This window comes from Mauremys mutica, chromosome 3 (genome assembly GCF_020497125.1).
Source record: "Mauremys mutica isolate MM-2020 ecotype Southern chromosome 3, ASM2049712v1, whole genome shotgun sequence".
Taxonomy (NCBI): domain Eukaryota; kingdom Metazoa; phylum Chordata; order Testudines; family Geoemydidae; genus Mauremys; species Mauremys mutica.
Genome location: NC_059074.1, coordinates 65,539,149 through 65,563,672, shown reverse-complemented (window position 1 = coordinate 65,563,672; position 24,524 = coordinate 65,539,149). Strand labels below are relative to the sequence as shown.

Sequence of the window (24,524 nt, the reverse complement as noted above, 5' to 3'; positions counted from 1 at the left end):
GCCTGCCTGCCGTGCTTGGGGCGGCAAAATGCCTAGAGCCGCCCCTGGTTCCCAGACCTCAAGAGTCTACAAACTATTATCTATAACTTTTTTATTCTCATGATTGGTGTTCTCTGCCTTTGTCCTTCATTTTGTTTCTTACCAGCTCTCTGGTTTTGGTGATATTTTTCTGAATATAGATTGGAAATGATAGAGGCCAGTTTGGTACACCTCTACCCCGATATAACGTGACCCGATATAACACAAATTCGGATATAACGCGATAAAGCAGTGCTCCGGAGGGGCGGGGCTGCGCACTCCGGTGGATCAAAGCAAGTTCGATATAACGCAGTTTCACGTATAATGTGGTAAGATTTTTTGGCTCCCGAGGACAGCGTTATATCTGGGTAGAGGTGTACTTTAAAGTCCTTGTTTCTCTAGCTGGGGTCTTCCACATTTCTGGATTCAGGGTAAAGGGCTGGGATAAGGCATATGAACCACTTAATTCTTCAAAATAGGACCGTAGTGGAATATAGTTGGCTCATAGGCCTGGTGCCAATTTTCTGCATGGGGATGAATTTCAGTAGAAAGGATTGAAAAAAGTGAGACACATTTAAAATTTGGGGTTGTTATGAAGAACAGAAAATAATGCTCAACTGAAGGAAACAGAAATATTGTTTATTTTGGTGTGTTGTATCACAAAACACACTTTTCGTTAATGGGCATGGTAATTCATAACATTTTTAGTACAGTATTTACACTTACAGAGATTTGATCCACTTCCTCTTTATACTTTTTAAACACTAATATATAATGGATTGCATTACAGGAACTAAGGGACTAGCTTGTCTCTTCCTTGTAGGTGCAACATACAGGAAACTGGCCAAGTGAGAAACATTGCTGAATTGAACTGAAGCTGTTCTATGAACTAGTGTTTTTTAAGGTTGTTGTTTTAGGCAGCATGGGGAAGTTAATAAGTTACCTCTGTTACTCTATATCCTCTTTATGAGTGTATTTGTTAAAATATTTAGGGTTATGAGAAAAGTTTGAACTTTGTTCCATTGGAAAATGTTTGAAATTTTTAAAGAAGTCATAGTGAGTACCTCCCATTATCATAAGAAGATGAAAAAGGATTATTTTTATTGCTGTGATTCACATGTATTTTTATAAACTACATTTGAATGGAAAATAGACTAATGAGTGGTCACTGGAATAATCGCCACTCTAAAATGTCATAAACAATATATTGAAACCTTTTTACTTTATTGTGACTAAATTAGGGCTAGATTCTCTCATGTAGTATGGCCTTTTTGTACCACCCTACCAGCACAATTGGCCCTGGTACTGACGTAACTGGCTCAAGGAGATTCACTTCCCGTGATGCTTAGCTGGGGAAAGGGCTCTTGTGTCACTCCCCTTCCTTTCTGCTGGTATGACTGAAGGAAAGGGGGCATGTCTAGGGTGCTCCTGTGCCATGCTGGTCCTTGGCTATAGTTTCAGCCTCTCTTGGCTGTTTGCAATTGACATAAATTAGAATACTTCTCTGGCTGCTTTAACTCAGCGTAGGGGACCTGTCCTTGACAGAAGCTGTACAAGGATCAAATAGGTGCAAAGGTAAGTTTTAAGCCAACGTTGCACATACACACGCTAAACTACTCTGTGCAGATCAGCAATACCCCACGATCTGGTCCAAAAATAACTTCTTTATCTGGAAAGTAATTCCCACAACAAACTTAGAGCCAGCAATTATTAGTCACTACCAAGATGAGTCACCTTTGGAAACCCCAGTGGTCCCATTCTATATTTTCCCTTCTGTATACGTAACTCCCTTTAATGAGTCTGTTCAGTTTGGTGGGAGTCTCAGTTCAGTTTGTGAAGAGTGCATTAAATTCTAAATGTCAGAATGTGTGTTTACAATAAAGATTTCCAAACATGGGTACAGGAAAATTCTAGGAGCTTGATTCTGCCCTTTCTTTGTTGTTGCTGCTGCTGCTGTTATTTTTAAGTGTCTAATTAGAAAGCAGCTGTATAGATGCATGATAAAAGACCAGCAGAATTTATACTGTGTATTTTCCTCCAACCTTTTTTAAAAGCAGATGTGTCCATGATTAGGGTTTCCCTTCCATATCCTAGCAAAATATGGTCAATATTTAGCTACTGCTTCTACCCCTCAGTTAATACTTCTTAATTTGAGTGGCCACCATGCACCTTGTTGTGGCCTGTCCCCTCCAGAGTCTCATTCCTAGTCACTTTTCTGCCAGAGATGACATACTGTAGAGAAGTACAGAAAATGTCTTATGCTGCTTATCAGTTTGACACAAAATCTTTATCTGTCATTCTAAATTAGCCAGTAAATATGCCGGCATGATTAATAAAACATTTAAACCAGATTCTTTCCCAGCCCTTTTGTACTGCTCTGGCAGCTCAAAGGGCCAAGAAAACAAAGACATTTCCTATCCTGCATTGTGGGGAATCCCCAGCTGTAGAGGCAGTCGTGGGGGTGTCATTGCAAGAGAACTACTACTCTGTGACAATTCCTGTCTTGGCTGATGGATGACCCTTTGAGTCTAGAGCTTGATGGACATTTTCTGACAAATGTTTCATGAAAAGTGCCGGTTTGTTAAACCTGAAATGTCTCAGAAAGCAGGTTGGGATTCAGCAAACTTTTGTTGAATCACAGGCAGGGTTCCCTGCCAGGTTGCCTGGTGGACTGCTGAAGACCTCAGGGCTTCCAGCTACAAGCATGTCAGTTTGAGACTGCAGCTGTCAGTTCCAGGGAGCATATTTTGTTTCAAATACGCCATGTGTCAGAGGATTTCAAGTTCATAATAATTTTGAAAAAATTGATTTTGGTCAGATTTACAATAAAATTAAATTTTGAAACCTTGAAATTTTTCAGAAACCGAAAATCCTGATTTTTGGTCAGCTCTTCTTGGGAGCCGTAGGCAGTGGATATACTTCATTGCATCCCCCAGATTGCTTAAAAATGTTCTGTGACTGGACTAACGTAAACTGATTTTAGGATCATGGATCTGCAACCTGTTTGTGCCCCCTCCAGCTGCACCCACTGATTATTGGGCACAGCAGAATATCTAGCCCTATATAAGAATTCTGCCATGTCTATTATCACTTCTTCATTTACGAAGGTGACAAGCAGGGTGTACATGCTCCTTGTTCTCTTCAGCCTCATTTCATGTTCCCCTTCTTTCCCCCTCTTCCCCATTCTCTATTGCCCTTACCCACTCCCTTCAGTGTTCTCTCTCCCTTTCTTTGTCTCTTAATTTAGTTAATCCCTTCCCACAGAACCCCACCTGAGAAATTAAACAAACAAACAAAAATAACAAAAATGGTGGTACTAAAATTACATTTGCAGACCATTATTCACTTTGGTTGTAGGTTATAACCTTCCCTCTTGATGCTTTGACTTGTCTATAGCTGGTCTATAAGCTCTTCAGGGTAGAGACTGCTTTGTATTCTGTGTTTGTACAGTGTCTAGGTCTTGATCGGGGTCCTTCGGTACTATTGGAATACAAAAATTTGCCAGTTTATTATTTTTATCTTATTTATTTCTGTTAAAGATATAGAAATAACCTGTCAATATGATATTTAGCCAGTAGGTATTCCATAGTTGTACTTGGAGTTGCAGCATTTTGTGGCATATCTTTTATAGAAGTGTAAGGTATGCTATATTATGGCTTTTTCTCCTGCCGCTTCACATCTGGGCAGACATCCTAGAGCCAAAATTAAAACTGCAGTGTCTTTCACCAAGAGGCATATTAAAAGGCACAAAAAGCTGCAAACAGATATCACACTTTCATATAAGTAATTTCCATTCTGTTTTTATAGGCAGCCTTGATAGCACCGCTGTTCTTAAGGTTGCCTGTCACGTCCCGTTATAAGACACAGTTGCTTATAACTTTGCCAAACTTTAACTGTTCAGGCTGAAGTTTTTCAGACTGTCTGCCTCAGATTGTTTTAGAAAGTTTCAGCCAAAATGGTTCAGACATTTTTGAGAATTAGGGTGGGGGAAAATAATTTATTTTCAAAATTGAAAAATTCTGGGGACCTTTTCTTTGGAAATCTCGGGCTCCCCCATGCTCTGGAAGCAGGACTTCAAATTTGGCATGGGCGTGGTTTGTGTCAGGGGTTGTACTTTTTGCTATTCCTGTGAAAATATGCCCAAATTTAGCCAAGTTATAAATCTTTAAAAAATCACAGTTCGCGCGCACACTCAGTAGAGACTTGCTACAACAGGTAAAATCTCTGAAAACTCCATCCTCACTGAGCATGCTTGTGCCTCTCACAGCTTCTTGTGCTGAGCAGACTCTGCATGCACCATCCCCACAGAGCAACTGAGTGTACTCATTCCCTCACAACGCCTACACGTGACTTGGTTGCACATAGAGTATCCCCACAGAATTACCAAGTGTGCTCCATCCTCTCACAGCTCCTGCACGTAACAGGACTACACATATACCAACTCCACATTGTAATACTGTTACAAAGAGTAGCTGTGAGGGGATGAATTGTACTTAGTTGCTGATATGTGCACAGTCCAGTCCCATGGTGATGCTGATGGACCATTCCCACAAAGCTCCTATATATGCTCCAGACCAGGGCTTCTGGAGTGAATCTGGATTTTTCCTGTAATAGCTGCTCTAGGCAGGGGTGGGGTCAGGCACTGGAACTGAGAGGGGGGAGCCTGTTTCTCCTGTGCCCTCAGTGACCCCGCCCCCCATGTAGGACCCCAAGCAGTATGCAGGAGGAAGCCATCTGATTCAATGCAGAGAGGACAAGAGGCAAACCTAGGGTGTTGTGGGGGATGTCTGGGGGAGTAGATTGGGAAAAGGAGTCTAGGGGTGGAGACTGGGACTGGACCCTGACAGGAGGTCAGAGACTGGGAACTAGGAAGTGAGACTGGTACTGTGTGGGCAAGAAGACTTGGTCTAGGAGTCAGGCAGAGAAATAGGTGTGGGTGGAGAGGTAGGGAGCCAGTGGGCGAGGGGACTGAGATTGGATGAGGAGATTGGGGGAGATTGGGACTGACGGTGCAAGGAGACTGGGACTGGAAACCAGTGCTTCAGGGAAAAGTATGTGTGGGGGAAGAGAGAAGAATATCATAAAGAGCCAACATGCAGGGGGAGAACTGGGAATGGCTGCACAAAGAGACTGGGATAAGGAACTGGGGGAGATAAGGATGCTAAAATTGGATGTGAAGCTCAGGGAAGGAGAGTGGAACTAGTAGCCACTGCAGATGGGGCCAGAGGGGGTGAGTGGAACCCAGTGCGAAAGAGAAAAATTGAGGATTTGGGAACATAATAGGGATTTGCTGGGCAAGGAGACAGACTAGGAGTGGAGATTTTAGGATAGGAAGTCTGGAGGGATGAGACTAGGAATTATTGGGCAAGAAGGCTGGGAATTAGATTAGAAGCCTGAGGAATGAAGACTGGGACTGGCTAAATTAGGAGACTTGGACTCGGACAAGGAGCCAGTAGAGAGAGAGAGATTACTGGGACATGGACAGGTTTGAAGGATGGAGCAAAAGGGGTTGTGCTTCAGGGGAATGAGCAGAAGAGTATATGCCCACTTGACACATTCCCTTCCAGAGTCTGGAACGGAACCCAACATCCCCAAGTCTCACCACTCCTCTGCTGTCACAAATATCTGTGAAACCCACTGGCAGCATGCATGTTTCATCCCTCTCTAGTGCTGGTTCACGTAGAGGACAACAACCTATTACTGCTATCTGTTAATCCATTAGCTCAAGTGATGGAGGTATGTAGTGGATCTAAAGGTTCCAACCCTGCTGATGAACCCTGTGGGTGACAGTATGCCGTCACATAATGGAATTTGTTTTTTTTCAGTTTGCATTTTTTAAAACCTAGGAAATAACATGCAAAAAAAAAGTTAAAATAACATTATTGTGGTTAAAAAGTCTAGCACTCAAAAGTTAGGAAATGCCAAGGTGACCTGTGCAACTATTTTTCTGCTCTGGGCATGAATCAGGGTTATGTACTTGAAGGAGGCTGTCTGCTGTAGTACTTCATCTCATTTCTTGCAGACATTGGGAGGTGTGCAGTGAATGAGGCAGGGAAAGGCAACGGTCTCATGATTAAGGTATTTGAATGCCATCTTGGAGAACTGTATCTTTTCCTGTCTTCTGCTATAGAGTTCCTATGTCATGCTAGGCAAGTCGTTTTTAAAATAAATTTTTCAGAGGTGGTCACTAATTGTATGTTCTTCATTTTCTGGGTGCCCAACTTGAGATTTTAGGGCCTGATTTGCAGAAGTGCAAATTTTATAACTACAACTGAAGTTAATGGGAGCTGTGCTTGAATATATAAAGTGGTATATAATGCTAAGTACTCTGAAATATCAGCTGCTAGGTCTCTCAAATTGGGCACCCAAAGTTAGCAGTAACTTTTGACCTTAATCCCTCTGTGTATGTTTGCCATCTGTAAAATGGGAACAATAATATCCACTCATCTCACAGGGGTATTGTGAAAATAAATTCTTTACAGATATTATAGTGGCGAGTGCTATAGAAAAGCCCAGGAGGAGATTAAATTTCTGTTTTCTGAGCAGGGTTTGAATAGTGTGCATCAGATAAGGATTCGGAGAAAACAAGTGGGGGAAACAGATGGCTCAGTGGTTTGTGCATTGGCCTGCTAGACCCAGCATTGCAAGTTCAATCCTTGAGGAGGCTACCTAGGGATCTGGGGCAAAATCAGTACTTGGTCCTGCTAGTGAAGGCAGGGAGCTGGACTCAATGACCTTTCAGGGTCCCTTCCAGTTCTATGAGATAGGTATATTTCCATATATTTATTTATTTATATTTTATATTTAATGAGGAAAAAATAAAATATCAAATAGTTGTTTATTAAATGAGCATTGTCCAATTGTCCAATGAGGGTCCTGTGGGAAAAAAATTATTTGATCTTATAATTAAAGATTGTATCATAATCCATAAGAACAAGGAGGGTGAATTAAGGTTTCACAGGCAACCTTAATTCTGGTATGTCCTAACTTTTCAGTTCTTGACTTTGAAACCTTAATAATTTTCTTTTAACGTATTTTTTGTGTGCACTCACTTACTGAGGGTCAAATCTTGAACCCCTGTTACTTTTGTTAAGGGGGTACAATAGAATAACATATGTGCTGTGACTCTTCACTATGCTGCTTGATTCTCAAGACAATCATACCCAGTGAGCAAAGAGTTGTTATGGAGATTTTGCATTTGCTCCACAGGTGAGTAATGCAGAACTAATTAGGGAGAAGAGCTTATTGTACAAATGAGCTTCCAGCCCCCAATCAATACTCCATTGATTCTGACCCACTCTACGGGGCTCATTGAGCTCTTGCGGGGAAGGAGAAAGTGGAATGGGAATGTGTGCACTGTTGGCCCACAGGGCAGTAAGGTCAGCAAAGAACTGGCTAACCATATGGTGCTGACCTTCCTCTTTGTTTCTAGCTGTGGCATTTAATTAAGAAGGCTAAAATACATAGTTTCCTAATATTATATTTCCATTTAAACAATTGCTGTAGTAGTCACAGGCGGGTTATGCAGTTGTGAACAGTACAAATCTGAATGGGAGCAAAGCACATATGGAGCTGCCCAAGCACCAACCCTGTGTCCTTCCTAAGTAACTAAAATGACCAAAGCAGCCCTAATGTGGCCAAGGATCTTGCCATGGTATTTTGTTTAAATGTAACTGTATTATGGTATGGGTGGTTAATGTGGGGATGCAAGTGCTGACTGAATACCTTGTCTGATGAGTCAACATCTACGTTCAAACGATAGAAGAAAGTGGTTAAATAGCCCAAAGGTGTCCAAGATTTTTGTTTCTGTTTTTAAACAGTATTTTCAGAGATTCTGATCTCTGTCCAAAAAGGTACCTTATATAATGAATGGGTTTCATGCTGGCAGCATATGAAGCGAACTCTCAGACCTTAATGTTGCCGGGTCCCATTTATCTGGTGTTACAGCTACATAGTGGAAAAATTTCTAATATTCCTTTCTCAGATAGTATTAGGGTGACCAGACAGCAAATGTGAAAAATCGGGATGGGGTGGGGGGTAATAGGAGCCTATATAAGAAAAAGCCCCAAATATCGGGACTGTCCCTATAAAATTGGGACATCTGGTCACCCTAGATGGTATCAACTGGCTGCAGGATGAAAACCTCTCACTTTTTTCAAACTAGCCCACGTTTCTGGGAACTTTGAGCAGGGTTACAATATATATGTTTTTCTGACTGAATGTGTCTCATTGAGGATGGTAAGGTCTCTGCTGAACTGCATAGTTAAGAGACTGTTGTCCCTTGACAGACACAAGGGAATTTTCAAAACAGTTTCAACCCTAGCGGTATGCTCTGAATATCCCCTATAGCTTATATAGTGTTATAGTTAGGGTGACCAGACAGCAAATGTGAAAAATCGGGACTGGGGATGGGGGGTAATAGGAACCTATATAAGAAAAAGACCCCAAAATTGGGACATCTGATCACCCTAGTTATAGTTAAATTAATGTAAAACTGGTTTGAAATCAGCATTAAACTTTAAAACTAGCTACTTGTGGAAGAAGGTGTTAGAGAAGAGTGATTTGGGAAGAGGATTCTGGAAAGTCAGAGAAAAAAGGGAGATGAGAAAATCACTGACACCAGGAGAAGAAAATGAGAGAGCCGACTGAATATAGAGCTACAGAGACAAGAAATGAAAAAGACAAGAGAAAATTGTTATCATGGGTATCTGGATAGTCAGATAAATGCTGCATTCAGAAACAAGTAGAAAGAAGCAAGAAGGAAAAAAGGGGAGAAAAAATGTTGGGGCATGACTCTTATGTTTACATTTTGATCCCTATTTGTCATTGTTGTTTGGATGTTGTCCCACTTGAACAGATTTCTAAAATGAACATGGCATACTTCTGCAAAGTTCCTTACAAATGTTTTAACAAAGTCATCTCTTAAGCAGCCATACTGCTTTTATTTCCCCCTGTCAAGGAATCCATTCCAATGAGACCTTGCCCCACAGATTTAGAAAGGTCACTTCACCTGGGCTGGACTCATGCTCTTTAGAAAATCCATACAGCTTTTTGCTTCATTTAACACAAACATATTTGGTTAGTTTAAGCCTAAAAGAAGGATCTCTATACAGATCTTTTCTTACACTTTTAATTGTTTTCTTTGGTGTGCTTGTACTCGAGTAATTTTAAACTCCACGATGCTTATAACACTTAAGCAATACTATTTGGCCTTAGGGGATTTATAGAATGGACACAGTAATTTACAAGTTTTACAAAATAACAATGCCTATGCTGTGCATCACAAAACAAACAGACAAACAAACCCAAACCTTATGGGTTAACACACTGCAATGCTAACTTACAAGCTGCAGATTTCTTCTCTATCCCATATTTTATTGTAATGTCTTACATTATGTGTCCTTGGTTGATTTTTGTATTTGTTATTTATTTTTTGTATTTATAAATGCACCCAATTTTGCCTGTTTTTCCTATAATAAGAAATCAGAATGTGTTGTATCTTTCCTTTGGATAGGAATTTTTTGGACGTACGCAATATTGTTAGGTCAATCAGATATATACAGTATGTTCAACATACTGTGATAATGTGTGATGTAAGAATATGTAAACTTCTGTTAGATGCTCTTAGCTAACGGTGGAGATCTGTGGTAAAAGTAGTGTTTGCAGAAATTTTGAAGAAAAAGATTAATTGTAACTTGAGTAGCATGTATTGTGTATGTCAGATATTGACAGATCTTCTAAAACTTTGTAAAAATTAAAGTAAAGCAGGAATATAAGACACCAATATTTTGTATTTTTTACTGGGGTGATGGGATTTTTCTGTTGACTCATCAAGTATTAAGTTGCATGGAACCATTGATAGATATTACTGAGGCAGTGGGGCTTGTTAACTTGACTCTGGATAAAGGATTCTCTCTTAGACCAGAGAAGGTCTAAGCTAGACAGTCATCTAGGAGGAACTCTCTGAGCAACAAAGACAGGGGATGGAATTTGTTATATTGTTAGTTTTTTTGTAAACAAATCCAAAGAAGGGACTGAGTTGTGATCTTATAATGTGTTGACTATATTTTTCAACAGAGTGGGAAAAGTCACTTATTAGTCACCCAAAGCACAGTGAAACGTATTGACTCTCTGAAATACTTATTCCCCATTTCTTAGTCAATATAATGCACCCTAGGTGCTTTTCATATGGGTGGATCAATGGAACAAGTTTCACAGTATATTTTGGACTATTATTGTGTGGGAGGAACTTGATCTAAAAGGTTTAAATGTTTACCTGATAGTATTTAATAGGTAATTGTCTGAAATATCTTAAAGGGGCAAAGGTGGGTAATATCTTTTATTGGACCAGTTTCTGTTGGTGAGAGAGACAAGCTTTTGAGCTTATACAGAGCTCTTCCTCAGACCACATCCATGAAGGTGGATCCCTTTGCACCCATGAGAACTCCAATGAAATCTGTGAGGCTCCATTGATTCCTTATGGCCATGGGTCCACTTGCCTGGAGGTGGCAGTGGGACTGTGAGACAATGTGCAGTAAATGTTTATATAGTTTTTCTTGTCTCTGTAATAAAGACAAATTTTATAATAAGATCCAAAATCTTACTCCTTACTCCTGGGTAACTTGTATTGAAATATGTGTAATGCTGTGTAACTTGTATTGAAATCTTCATTTTTGTCATTTTCTCCATGGTTTTTAAAAGTGAGTCAATGAGACTTCTGTGGTTGTCTTCATTAAAGCTAATATTTCACCCACTGTCTCACATGGTGTATAATATAATACTGCATTTCTTATGTGCATATAACTCCCATTGCAGCTGAGGTGATTTTGCAAAAGGGCTGTAGGATGATTAAAAAAAATCAGTGAATACGAGAATTAAAATAACACTTGTAGCTCATTGGTTTAAATTCCACTCTATTAGCAGTGCTAAATAACAATTTCCAAGCATTCTGCTAAAGTAAAATTATGAGTACATTCAAAACTACAGGATATTTCCTCTTTTGGGGGGCCTAAAGCAAGTTCTGTGTATGCAAATCTTATAGTATCAGGCCCTTGTTGCACACAAGTCAAAGGGGATGTCTAACCCTACAGGCTGGTGGACTATTTTTTTAAATAATGTATGCAATTGCTCCTGCATTCTTATAATTTGTATTTAACCTACAGTATTTCATGGACACATTATACTCTAGTTCATAGGAATTGGCTTATTCTTTTTCAGTCTGCCAAATATATTTTTTAGATCTGCATGAAAAGTGTCTTATCATATACTACATGAATTAATCTTATTTTGTAGTTTGAGTCAAATATCCTATGAAATTCATAAACAATTTAAAATATGTTTTAAATTTAGTCTTATTCTTAATATTGGTTTATCTGTTTTAAACATGTGGCCAAATCCTGTATTTTTAATTAAATCAATCAGAGTTTACACCTGAGTGACCAAATCTGGCAATTCTTTACCTTTTCGAGTGCTGAATCAATTTTAAAAAAACTGTATTTCATAATAAATTAAACACTTTTTTTTATTTAGCTTATAGAAGTGTTTCTCACAGACTTACATCTCTGAACAGGTGGTTATTGAGAGTTCTATTTTGTCCTGTGATAGTTTTTACGATTTACAGATATTTTAACACATATTTTGATACAGAGTAAATTAAAGAGATTTAAATAAATACTAAAATTTGTAAACACTTGTTCATATAATGTAGCAATGCAAAGTATTTATTTATTTGCTTGCAGAGGTCTTTTTATCACCATCCATGACCGGGGACACATTGCTACAATGCTTAAATCATGGCCTGAAGATGCCATCAGGGTAAGTTCAATTTTATTTGCATGGGAGAATTGCTTTTGATCTGTATCTGGGTAACTGTGGCTAAAATGTTTTGACTAGCTACTGCTTTTAATTCAAATTAAATTAGGTGGTATGGTGATATTAATTAGTTGCTAGTGGTTTCTTAAATAATTGTTGTATCAAAAGCACTTTCCAGTTGCAGCTTCATAATCTTGAGGCTTTTAAACTGTGTTGTGTTAGAGCTTCATTTGCTGTTTAGAATTTGAACTTCTTGATAATGTGCCAATTTTATTCAGTCTTGTGTGATTTAAAGGTTTCATTTGTTTTTGAATATGATAAGGATTCATTTAATTATTTGCATCCGAATGATCTCTACATGTGGATCAGTTAACTCCCAAATATGCAGGTGCTTGGGGCGGCCACTCCAGAGAGGGGCGGCACATCCAGGTATTCGGTGGCAATTCGGCGGAGGGTCCCTCGCTCCCGCTCGGAGCGAAGGACCTCTGGCTGAATTGCCACAGATCACGATCGTGGGTGTTTGGTTTGTTTGTTTTTTTGGCTGCTTGGGGCAGCAAAACCCCTGGAGCTGGCCCTGTAAATATGACATCTTTTAAGTACTGAAATCTCTCTATTTCAGGATAAAGAAAGTTCTGCTAAGCATTTTACAGTCAAAGCAATTTCATTTATAATTGATTCTAAAGAGTTCTCCCACAAGCTGTTTCTGTTCTCCACCTACAGCTGCTTGTCATAGAATAAGGTGTGAAAATTATTCATTCCTTTAAAAAATCAAATAAATCATTATTTATTCTTATCCTAAAAGCTGAATGTACTTTAGTATAAGTGAGTGACAAATGCATCAATAGCAATGGTAGATGGCTTTTGGAAAATACAATTTGATCCAAATTTTTATTATAAACTGGGATTCTCTCCTTTTCTATTGTGCTTTCTCTCTCCCTCTTTTCCCTCTTATCCCATCTGTGAATTAGGGATAATGGTGCTTGCCCATCTTTGTAAGGCACGTTGAGATCTGCAGCTCAACGTACCTCTGTAAGCAATAGATGGTGGGAGATGATGGTATTCATTTTATTATATTACTTTGTATCCTGAGGTTGCTTTCAGGCTTAGTCTCATTTTTAAAATAATAATTATTGTTGGTTAAACAGGAATGCCCAGGTTTTTGTGCAGAGAATTTTTTTTTCACTTAGTATTTTATTTTGGAGTGTATCTCCTTTTTTCCCATTTTTTTTGTTTGTGTGAGCCCTTAAAAATGTGCAGCTGAGGTTAATGAGTGTTCATATCCTGTGAACAAATACTTATAGGTGCTTTTATACCATTTAAAGCCTCCTAGAACAACTTTAACAGCTGTTTTTTCAAAAACACAGAAATAGCTTAATGAGGAAACATTTGAGTGGTCCAAATATCCATGTAAACAGTGTGTTTGTGCGATACACAGTGATCATTAATCTATGTCCTTTATTTAAATTTACAAGATCAGATTTGGTTACAGTGTAATAAACAAAAATTGAGATTCACAGATGTTCAAGTTGTCCTTTTGAGGGTAATACATTCATTTCTACTGGCTTAGTCTACCTTTCCTTGTGAATGAGAGTTTTACAGGAAACAATCTAAATGTACTGACTTGGAATGCACTGGAATTACTTTGCACAGATTGCAGCTTTAATCTTGCACTGATTTTGTGAAATGCAGACAAATGTTTTAGGTTTTTTCCAATTTTCAGCATCTGTGCGTTGACACAATTTTTAATTATTTGCTTGTTCTAAATATCTGTCATCTGCACGTGTATTATATGTAGAAACACACATACAGTATGTGAATGTGGAGAGGTTGAATGGATTTAGCAAGGACAGATACATTATAGTGTTGCTTGCCATTAAAATGTTACAATAGAAACCATTAAAAGTCAACATTTGCTAAGCATTTCCTGAGTTATCACAAACATCTTTTTTAAATTAGTGCACAAGAACACTGTTGTTTATGAGATAAGGTTGATATATGCATAACCTACCTATCACAAAAACACAGAAGTGAGAAAATTGAAAATAAAGGCATTTAATAGTACATATAATCTAATTGTCTCTCTCTGGGTGCAGAAGTAACCACTAGATCAGACAACATACCACAACTTTAACTGCCTCAGCAGGAATACCAGCCTCTCAACACCCCCTGCTCCCCTAGTTGCCCTAACAACACTGCAAACAGACCAGACTCCCCCATCCACCCTCAGTCTTTTCTGAACTCTAGCCCTCTCTGGAGTTTGTTGTTCCTGACATATTACTCTAAGCCTCAGGGGATTCTCAGAAATGGCTACAGAGGCTCAGGACTCGGTTTCCCAGATTGTGAAAAGTCCAGGGCAGAAATAGAACAGTCTGGAAAGTACTACCAGAACCAACCATAAGCCGGATCTCAGAGACAAAGGGTTTGAGTTGTACTTTTGGGTTTGGCTGTTGTTGGAGTAGAGTGGCGAGAGAAGCATGACTGCCTGAGAGGTCCCCATTAAACTTCCCATTCCTACCAAAAGGGAAAATTTTAACTCTGGTGGTGTGTGAGTCACTGAAAAGTGCCAGCCCAACAGAGATCAGCAACCGAAGAGGCTGTGGAGTGCTTTCAGCTTATACTTCACCTCGCCCCCAACCCCAGCTCTGACACTGGGCTCCGATTCCTGGCTACCGATTTCTGCTCTAATCACTGGGCCTGACTCCTGCTGCAACTGCTAGGCATAACAGCCCACATCCCAGTCATTGACAGTTTGAACAGCTCCCCCCAAAAGACAACACCAATTAGAGAACTAGAGCTGATGTGGTGAGCATGGATCCTACAAAGACCAATATCTCTCTGATGGAGACAGTGGAAGTCTTACAGGCCTTGCGGGTCCAGGTTGCCATCCTGTAGGCACAGAATGCAATCCTGCATGTTCAAGCCGCACCACTTTCAGGTCTGGCCCCTGCTATCCTTGAGCCCAAGCTCCCCCTACTTGACAAGTTCAATGGGAGTGGCAACAAATTTTGTGGGTTCCTAAATCTGTCATCATCATCTCTTATTTCTGCTATGCCTACAGTCGTACTCCTTCGACCAAGTGTGAGTAGGAATGGTTATCAGCCTGCTTACTGGGGAGGCTGTGGTTTGGATGTCTCCTGTCCTGGAGAAATCAAGCCCACTTCTGGGACTATTTGAGGACTTAGTTTAGGCAATGGCAGTAAACTTCAATGACCCAAGTCGTAAGCATATGGCCGAAGCCATGCTTTAGGTGTTGTGGCAGGGATGCTGTCCAGTTGCTAAATATGCAGCAGAGTTCTGACATTTGATAGTAGATACCAAGTGGAACAAGGCTGCTCAGCTTTATAATTTCTGACTTGGGTTAAACAAAGATATTAAAGATAAACTGGCATGGGTGGGATCCCTCTCTGGCCTGGATGCCTTAGTCAATTTATGTGTCAAAATTGACCACCTCCTGGCTGAATGATGCCATGTAAAAAGAGCTTCCTACTGGCTTCCATCAGCTCTGCTGACTCTGCCCCCTGCATCACCAGTCCCTTCTTCATCATCTGAACCTCTGCAAGTTGACCAGGTTCAGCCCCACCTTTCTGATGTGGAGAAGAATCGATGCTGGGCATCGGACCTATGCCTATATTGAGGGGAACCAGAGCACATTGTATCAAGCTGCCCTGTCAAGGTTTGATCTGTATGCCATGGCCCAGCCCTGATAGGGGAATCTGGGCTGGGTTTGTGCCTTTCCCCAGCAGTCCACGCCAACCATTGTCCATCAGTACCTTGGTGACGGCCAATCAGAATCCAACGTATCTCTCCCTCTCCAGCTACAGCACCCTGTCATGCCTGACACCAATCTAGAAGTGCTTGTGGACTCATGTGCCTTAGATAGTTTCATGGATTGGAGTTTTTCTGAGCACACAATCTCTCTCTCAGTCCTAGGAGTACCCTGAGCTAGTGGAGTTCATAGCTGGATCACTCTTTTCACTGGGACCGGTCACCCCCCCAGACAGCCTCCTTAGAGGTAACTACACTTTGAGGTCACTGAGAAATCCTTCAGTTGGGGCTACTTCATGCACTGTATTCACCATTTGTCCTTGGCATCCCCTGGCTTGTCGCTATGACCGTGAATCTGCTGGTAGTCAGGTATAGTAAACTTTGACTCCCTGTGTTGCCAACAGTCCTGTTTCTCAACAGCCCACCCAGTTCCAGCAACCCTTTGTGGCTTACTTGGTTCCCTAAAGATCCAGAGACATGAAGAGGAGGTCCAAAGGTGACCCTAGCAACCCCCACAACTTCCCTAATAGCCCTACGGATTCCTATTAAATATCAACATTATGCCAACGTGTTTGACAAAAAGAGAGCCAACAATCTACTGCCCCATTATAGCAACAACTGCTCCATCAGCCTCCAACTAGGGGCAAAGGTTCCCTTCAGGTGCCTTTACTTCTTCTCTGAATCTGAACTACAGGCACTCCAGAGCTATCTCAAGAAATACCTGCAGAATGGGTTCACTCAACCCTCTATGTCCACAGCGGGGCCCCTGATCTCCTTTATGGCTAAGAAAGGCAGTTCCCTCTGGTCTTGTGTGGACTACTGAGATCTACCAGTACCTGGGTGCAGTGGGTTAACCTATGACTCTCCTGCTGTCTCTTGTGAGGTGCCTTTCTGTGTCGTTCATAAATAGGTGTCAGGAGTGTACTGTCCAGTAGTGGAAACACCTTTATATTGTCCTCAAGTTTTAGTAGGACAGTGTGTTTGTGTACATTATTGTAACTTATGTATTATTTTAAATATTTATTGAAGTTCTTGATGAGGACATCAAGTTTGCCCAGGCAGGGGAGGGTGGACTTGATTGTTCCTGACATATTACTCTAAGCTTCTAGAAGACTCACCGTTATACTACAGCAGCAATCAATAGAGAGGCTCAAGACTCCTTTTCCCAGATTGCCTAAAGTCCAGGGCAGAAATAGAACAAGCTGGAATATACTACTAAAACCAATTATAAGCCAGAACTCAGAGACAAAGGGTTTGATTTTACTTTTGGGTTTGTCTGCTGTTGGAGTATAGTGGCAAGAGAAGCATCATAGTGTAGGAGATCCCTATTAAACTTCCTATTCCAACCCAAAGGGAAACTTTGAACTCTGTCAGTGGTTAGTGGGTCACTGAAAAGTATCAGCCCTACAGAGACCAGCCACCTCGGAAACTGAGAAGCAACTCCAGGTCTGGCTACTGAAAGCCATTGGACTGCAGACTAGGGAGCCTCAGGATGATACTGTTCTTTTACGAGTGAAGACCTTGTAATAAATCCAGTGTCTGTCTATTTTGCCTGTGAGGTTTAGTCCAGCCAATGATTACTGTGCCACATTCCCTAGTAAAAAAAATGATTATCAATACACTGTCTGCCTAGGCAGGTGGTGGGAGGGAGCTGGGTGGTTTGGTTCTGTTGTAAGTGTTCCGAGGTGGAGGGTTTGAGGTAGTGTTGCTATTTTATTGTTCTAGCTACTCCTATTCTTTCCTTATCCTTGTTTCCTATACCTAGTAAAGTTCACCCTATTGTTGTATTGTTACTTTAGGGATTGTGATAATTTTATTCCTCGTGTATTGGACTGTACTCCCAATATATTATTTGATAACCAGTAATAGTCAGATAATCAGTTTTCCAAAGTATAGTACCTCTTATGTTCAGAGGCAGTAGGAGGGGCCCCCTGGGGTGGAGGCACCAGCTGCAAAGATACAAAAATCAGGACCCACACCCCTGATGTGAGACAGGAAAAGTCACTCCAAGCATCCAGCAACAGAGAGAAGGCTTAAGCTTTTGGAAGCTCCTGAACTGGCTCAGTATTTTCCGAGAAGCTGGTCTCTCATTAAGTATCTCTTATTTTGTCAATAAACATCTCTGACGCAACACAAAGCACCCCTAGAAAACAAAATCTATTCCCCATGTACCATGTTATTTTCCAATTTTGGATGCAAGAAACATTACTGTAGGCATATACAAGAATGCAATTTTATTTTCCCCCTCCTAAACTGTTTAGAAAGGCTTCTGTATACTCTATCAGCAAACACTAGTAGCTGATGTAGAGCATCTCCATCAGTAAATCACAGTGCATTGATTAATTTCCGATGAATAATACTAATACTTTATTTTCCTTTTAGTTAATTAAAAACCCCAGAGAGCCAGAATTTCTCTAATTTTTGCAATTTTTTCACTTTCTACAGTATGTAGTTTTTAAGTTTGTGTGGCCCAAAAAATTGTGAGGCTTAGCCTGGAGTGTAACTTTATTTTTGGCCAATTGTAGATGATTAGATTGCCATATTGTTCCTGTCAAGCTGTTACTATCAGTAGTATCAGTAATAAGACTTAAATCATTTTCTTTCTTTTTTTAAAATGCTGATATGAGCTGGGAGAATTTATGTATTCATGTATTCCTACATGAAATTATCTCAACTGGAATTTAGTCAAGACATTTGGACTAACAAACTGGCAAATATTGTTCTTGGTCAAATTGATCTTTAATAAACCTAAGTGAACAGAAACTCACTCTTCAGAAAGATTCTGGCCCTATTTTTCTTTAACACAGAGTTGCTAACTCTCATATTATCACAGATCTCATGATATTTACTATTTTTCTTAAAACCAAAGCACCCAGAGCTGAGAATTTCTTTCTGTCTTTCTCAGACTGGCAACCAAATATTGAACAGGCCAGAATCTACTAAACTTATGAGATCTGACAAGCTCATAGCTTTAGATGTTAAGGCTATAGGTAGTTATGAACAAAATTAGACCACCGTTCATTGTCTGTTAAGTCAGAAGTTAAACAAGCTTTTCTCTTTGCTATTGTCATCTTGGAATTTTCCCAAGATTCCATCTGTGAGCTTTCTTTCAGCCCACCACTCTGATGGATGATCTAAGAAGAGGGATACATACCTCAGCATAAAATATACTTAAGATATTTATTTTTATATATTTAAATTCTAGTTCTCCTTCGAGTGATACACATGTGCTTTCCACTCTTGGTGTGCAAGCAACCCATGATGCTTTCCTCTCTGCAGGCCTCTCCATCTTGGCACTGGTTGCCGTCACCATCTGGAACTGCGCTCAGTAGAAGGAGAGTTGTCTTCTGAATCAAAGGGTCCTACATTTCCTATCCTTGGAGTTGCTCTTGCTACTCCTCCTCCAGTTATTTCCATCTTTCCATGGATCCTGTCATAAGAGTACTATTGAGTTGTTAGCCAGGAGGTCACTGGGGGCCTACACTTGTCCAGTGGCTTTTTTGGAATCCGTGGGGCTTTCTCTCCCCTCCCCCCCTCCCCGCCCATTTACAGATCATATTCCAGGATGACTGGTTAGTCAAGGGCTAGTCCAAAGCTCACGTTATATCCAGCATATGACTCATTCAGTCAACTTTCAAGGCCGTAGGCCTACTGATCAATGCAGACAAGTCTACCCTTTACCCTGTACAGAGGATATTTGTAGGGGTTGTGTTGCACACTTCCCAGGCCAGAGTGTTCCTCCCAGAGTCAAGATTCCAGTCTATTTAGTCTCTTATGACAGAACTCAAGTTTCAATCACAACAGCCTGAAACTGTATGAGGCTCCTACGGCACATGGACTTGTGCACATATGTAGTAGGACCCACGAAGCTGCACCTCAGGCCCCTCCAGACATGGCTCGAGTCAGTGTACTTGCCAAGCTATCTTCTTCTGGACACTGTGCTCACAGTACCTTTGCAGATTCTAATTTTGCTGAATTGGTAGTTGGATCCTCTCAATGTTTGTGTGGGTGTTCCCTTTCTCTGCCTTGAACTGTCTGTGACATTGGTCTTAGATGTGTCGGCTCTAGGGTGGGATGCTTACTTGGGGCCCCTCCAAACTCAGGGTCTTTGTCCTCAAGGGAGCTCGCTCTTCATATCAATATCATAGAGTTTAGGACAATTTGTCTTGCCTGTCAGTCTTTCCTACCTCATATCGGGGGAGAAACCTATTTGTTCTTATAGACAACATCACTGCAGTGTTTTACCTCAACAGGTAGGGATGAGCTTGGTCATCCCTCCTTTTTCAGAAAGCAGTTCACCTGTGGGAATTTTGCATAGCTCAGTCAATCAACCTTGAGGCCTCTTACCTTCCAAGGGTGTAGAACAAGCTAGCAAACTGCCTGAGCAGGCCATTTTTGAGTCACCATGAGTGGTCTCTTTGCCCAGATGTAACCAGATGCATTTTCCAGCACTGGGGGCCTCCCCAAATAGACCTATTTGCAATCAAGTCCAACAGAAAATGTAAATTGTTCTTCCTGCAAGGCCACAGTCCAAGCTCCATAACAGGCACCTTCTTGCTACCCTGGACAGAAAAGCTTTACTACAATTTTCCCCCAATTTCCACTCCTATACAGAGTGCTACTAAAGATCAAGTGTGACCATGCCAGATTATGTTAATAGCCCCAATGTAGCCCTGCCAACACTGGTTCTCCATGCTACTGGACTTCTCAGTAGGAACTCAAATCTCACTCGGATTTGATTTCTCAAGACCACAGTCAGCTGCTCCTCCTGAGCCTGCAATCCCTTAATTTAACACCCTGAAGCTCCAAGGCTAAATCTCAGAGAGCAGGCTTGCTCAGAGCAAGTTTTCCAGATCTTACCAAGTAGCAAAAAGCGCTCACCAGGGCCACCAACCTGTCAAAATGGAAGCAGTTTCGTATCTGCACTTGTCAGACCAGGGTTTCACTGATACACTCATCCATCTAACATGTACTCAACTGTTGTCTACACCTGAAACAACAAGGCCTTAGCTATTTCCTCTATCAAGATTCACCTGGCAGCAATATCAGCTTTCCACCCTCGCTGGTCTATGAACTAAAAGAACAATCAACATTCAGTTCAAGCCACTGGGAATGTGGGTACGATCCAGACCTAACATTTGTGTCTAAAGACTAAAGTGGTAACACTCTCGTCATAACACTTGAAGTACTATCGGCATTTCCAAAGAGCCAACACAGGTCTATAATGATCTACAAAGGCATTGAAATTCCTGTGTTCTTTCTGAAACAGGTACCAAGATGGAATTTTGCTAAAGCTGATTGGGATGTCTAAAAACAGACTGTTGAGAAAACTGTTGCAAGAATTCCAGCAAGACTGGAATGCTATCAGCGGTTCACAAGACTTCTGAAAGTAGCAGGAAAGAAGAACATTCCTCGACGATTCTGGAAAAAGCACACTCCCTGCTTGGATGAAAGAGATGCAGTAGTTGCTCTGGAAATACAGTCAGACCAGGAGTTCTCATATTGCAAAAACCCTGCAACACTCCCTTGACATAGCAAGGTGCCAGTGATGGCTTGATTGCATGCAAAACCTTGATTTTATATGTTCAAGTCGTCGATCCTGGACACTACTACGATGTCTTGGGGATGCTAATCGCACAGAGTACGGGCCACCAAATATCTGGCCAAACTCAATAGCCTCCAAACTGGTGGAGAACACAAAAGGACCACATGATAAACACACAATAAGAGAAGTGTATCAACAACTTTACCAAACACTGACCTCAATCCCCTGAGGAGAACTTTCCACCATTGGGGAAGTAAAAGGACTTGCCACGATGAAAAAAGGGAAGGCTGCAAGCCCTGACGGTATTCCACCAGAATTCCTCAATCATCTAAGCCCCAAAGGACTCCAATGGCTAGCAACATTGTACTCCACTACCTTAAGGACAGTGTGGAGGCAATGGTAATTGCCATTCCAAAGCCTGGAAAGCCCCCAATGCAGCGGGAAGCTCTAGGCCAATTTCTCTATTATGTACAACCTATAAACTTCTTGAACGTATCATCCTCAAAAGAATACACCCTTTTTCTGAGCCAATTATCCCTGTCGAACAGGCAGGCTTCCGGCCAAAATGTAGTTGTTGTGACCAAGTTATGGCACTCACAACTCACGTTGAGGCTGGCTACCAAAAAAAACGGCACAGTATTTGTTGATCGGTCATCTGCATATGATACTGTATGGATTACGGGCATGATGCTGAAACTTGCTAAAATTATACACTGCTACCAAACACTTTGCCTGCTGTGGACCATGCTGAGTAACAGATGCCTGCGGGTGTACCTGGGTAATAAGACCAGCTCACGCTGTATCATAAATAGTGGGCTAGCACAAGGCTCTGTATTTGCACCAACACTTTTTAATATTTGCATGAGTGACCTGTCTCCAACTAAATCACGAAAATTTGGATATGCAGATCATCTTGCCATGACAATCCAAGCATCAAACCTCTATGACATTGAGAAAGCATTAAGAGAGGACCTCCAAAATATGGGACAATACATCTGGAAATGGAGGCTCAAACCAAACCCTGGAAAAACAATAGTAAGCACATTTCATCTTGATAATAAGAGTGCCAAAAACACACTGAAAGTAGCTTTCTGTGGTAAAAATGTGCAACACGATTACGCTCCAACTCGGAGTGAAACTCAACTGGACCCTCTCTTTCCATGATCATCTTGAGAAGGTAGCTGCAAAAATAAAAACAGCCAACATAATCCAGAAACTAGCAGGTCTAACCTGGTGTGATTCAGCAACAGTGTTGCGAACATCTGCAATAGCATTTATATATTCAGTAGCTGAATATTGTGCACTCGTATGGAGCAGATGCAACCACACATAACTTGTGGATACCCAGCTAAATATAGTGATGCAGTGCATCATGGGAATCCTTAAGTTGACTCCAACACCATGGCTTCCTGTCCTGTCTCACATCGCTCCCCCGCCGATATGCCGAACTGCTGCAACATTCCACAAAGCTCAGTGAATCCAGGAAAACAGACATCTTCCTATTCATCAAGAACTTGACAATGCTCCCCGCCCCCCAACGTCTTAAGTCCTGCAAGCCTTTCTGGGAACATTTGTTTAGCTTCATGCAATCAGGCTATGATCAGAAGGAGGCTTGGAAAGCAGATTGGGCTAAACAAGACTTAAAAAATAAGCACCTTGTGCCAGATCCCACACAGAAAGTTCCTGAGTTTGACCTTCCATGGTCAGCTTGGTCAACTCTGAACCAAATTCGAACCGACCATGGTAGATGCAGATATCTAATGCACAAATGGAAAATCAAGGACTCCCCAGTGTGTGAGCGTGGTTCCCCACAACAGACCATCGAACATATCACTACCTACTGCCCAATTTATAAATATGAAGGCAGCATTACTGCAATAAATTCTGCTACTCTTGATGTAGCCATTTGGCTTGATCAACTTCAGGTGAAATTGTAGTTGCTGCTCTACGCTAGCCATACGAAAGAAGAAGACAATGAACCTCACTGGGATAACTTCTGTTTTTTCTAACGACATGACAATGAGATTCCTTAAAGGCCTAGAAAAGGTTGTATCCTCAATTAAGATAACCTGTTTCCCCCTTAGGACTTGAACTTGGTCCTGTCTAAACTTATGGGCCATTGAGGCTTTGGAAATGTTCTCCATACTACATTTTCCGTGGAATGTAGTTTTCCTAATTGGTATCACTTCTGCTAGAAGAGTCTCTGAACTGCATGTACTATATACAGTCTTCTTTAAATATAAGGTATATTTATGCTCTCATCTGAGTTTTGACTCTAAAGTAGTTTCAATTTTTCATATCAGTCAACCAATTTATTTATCTGTATTTTACCCAAAACCACACACAAATAAGGATGAGCAAAGGCTACACATATTGGATGTTAGATGAGCATTGGTGTTCTACGTAGACAGGACCAAATTGTTTCAGTGGTCCACCCAACGCTTCGTGGCTATAGCAGACAGAATTAAAGGTCTTCCAACCTCCTCACAGAGAATTTGATATTAGATAACTTTCTGTATCTGCTGTTGATATGATCTGGCAGGCATTTCTCCACCAGACAAGCTGACAGCTCACTCCAGAAGAGTGCAAGCATCCTCAACAGCGTTCCTAGTGCAGATCCCTATCCACGACATTTGTAAAGTAGTAACCTGGTCATTGGTGCACACTTTCTGCTCTCATTATGCCATTACCCAGGACTCTAGAGATGATGCTATATTTGGTCGTGCTGTACTACAGTCTGTGTATACATGAAAAGTGATCCCTCCACCTATATTACTGCTTGGGGGAGTCACCAAGAGTGGAATGCACATGTGCAATTACTCAAAGGAAAAAAAAGTATTAACCTTTCATAACTGTTGTTCTTCAAGATGTGTTGCATATGTTCATTTCATAACTCTTCCCCCCCCCCATTGGAGTTTCCAGAAAGAAGGAACTGAGGGAACTTGGGGTCAGCTGGGTTCTTTATACTGGCACCAGTGGTACACTGCAGCAGAGGGTGCTCAAGCCACCCCGCTGGACACCACTGAGGGAAAAATTTCCAGTGACTGTGCATGGGGCATGCGCACATCAAGGGTGGAAAGGACATGTGCAACACATCTAGAAGAACAACAGTTACAAAAGGTTAGTAACCATTTTTCAGTCAAAGTTGCATTGCCCTTTACCCACCTCTTAATTCTAAATTATTATCTTTTACTCTGTCGTACGTGACTCTTCACTCATATGGTTCTGTCCAGTGTTACAGAAATCTTTCTTTTGAGTGCAGACAGGTGTTCTTGGTTTTAAATGTGTCTGAATTTTGTTTTATTATGGTGATAGTGATATTTATACATACTTTGAGATCTACTGATGAAAAGCACTAAATAAGTGCTGTGTTGTTGTTGGTGAA

General features: G+C 41.0%; 1 protein-coding gene across 1 annotated transcript in view; it reads left to right on the top strand.

The window, feature by feature from the left end:
• Positions 1 to 24,524, top strand: part of ME1 (malic enzyme 1) — a 359,661-nt gene that overhangs the window by 133,102 nt on the left and 202,035 nt on the right. Inside the window, exon 4 of the mRNA XM_045009647.1 lies at positions 11,757 to 11,832. Within this exon, the coding sequence (XP_044865582.1) occupies positions 11,757 to 11,832 (76 nt within the window). The remainder of the gene's footprint in view (positions 1 to 11,756; positions 11,833 to 24,524) is intronic.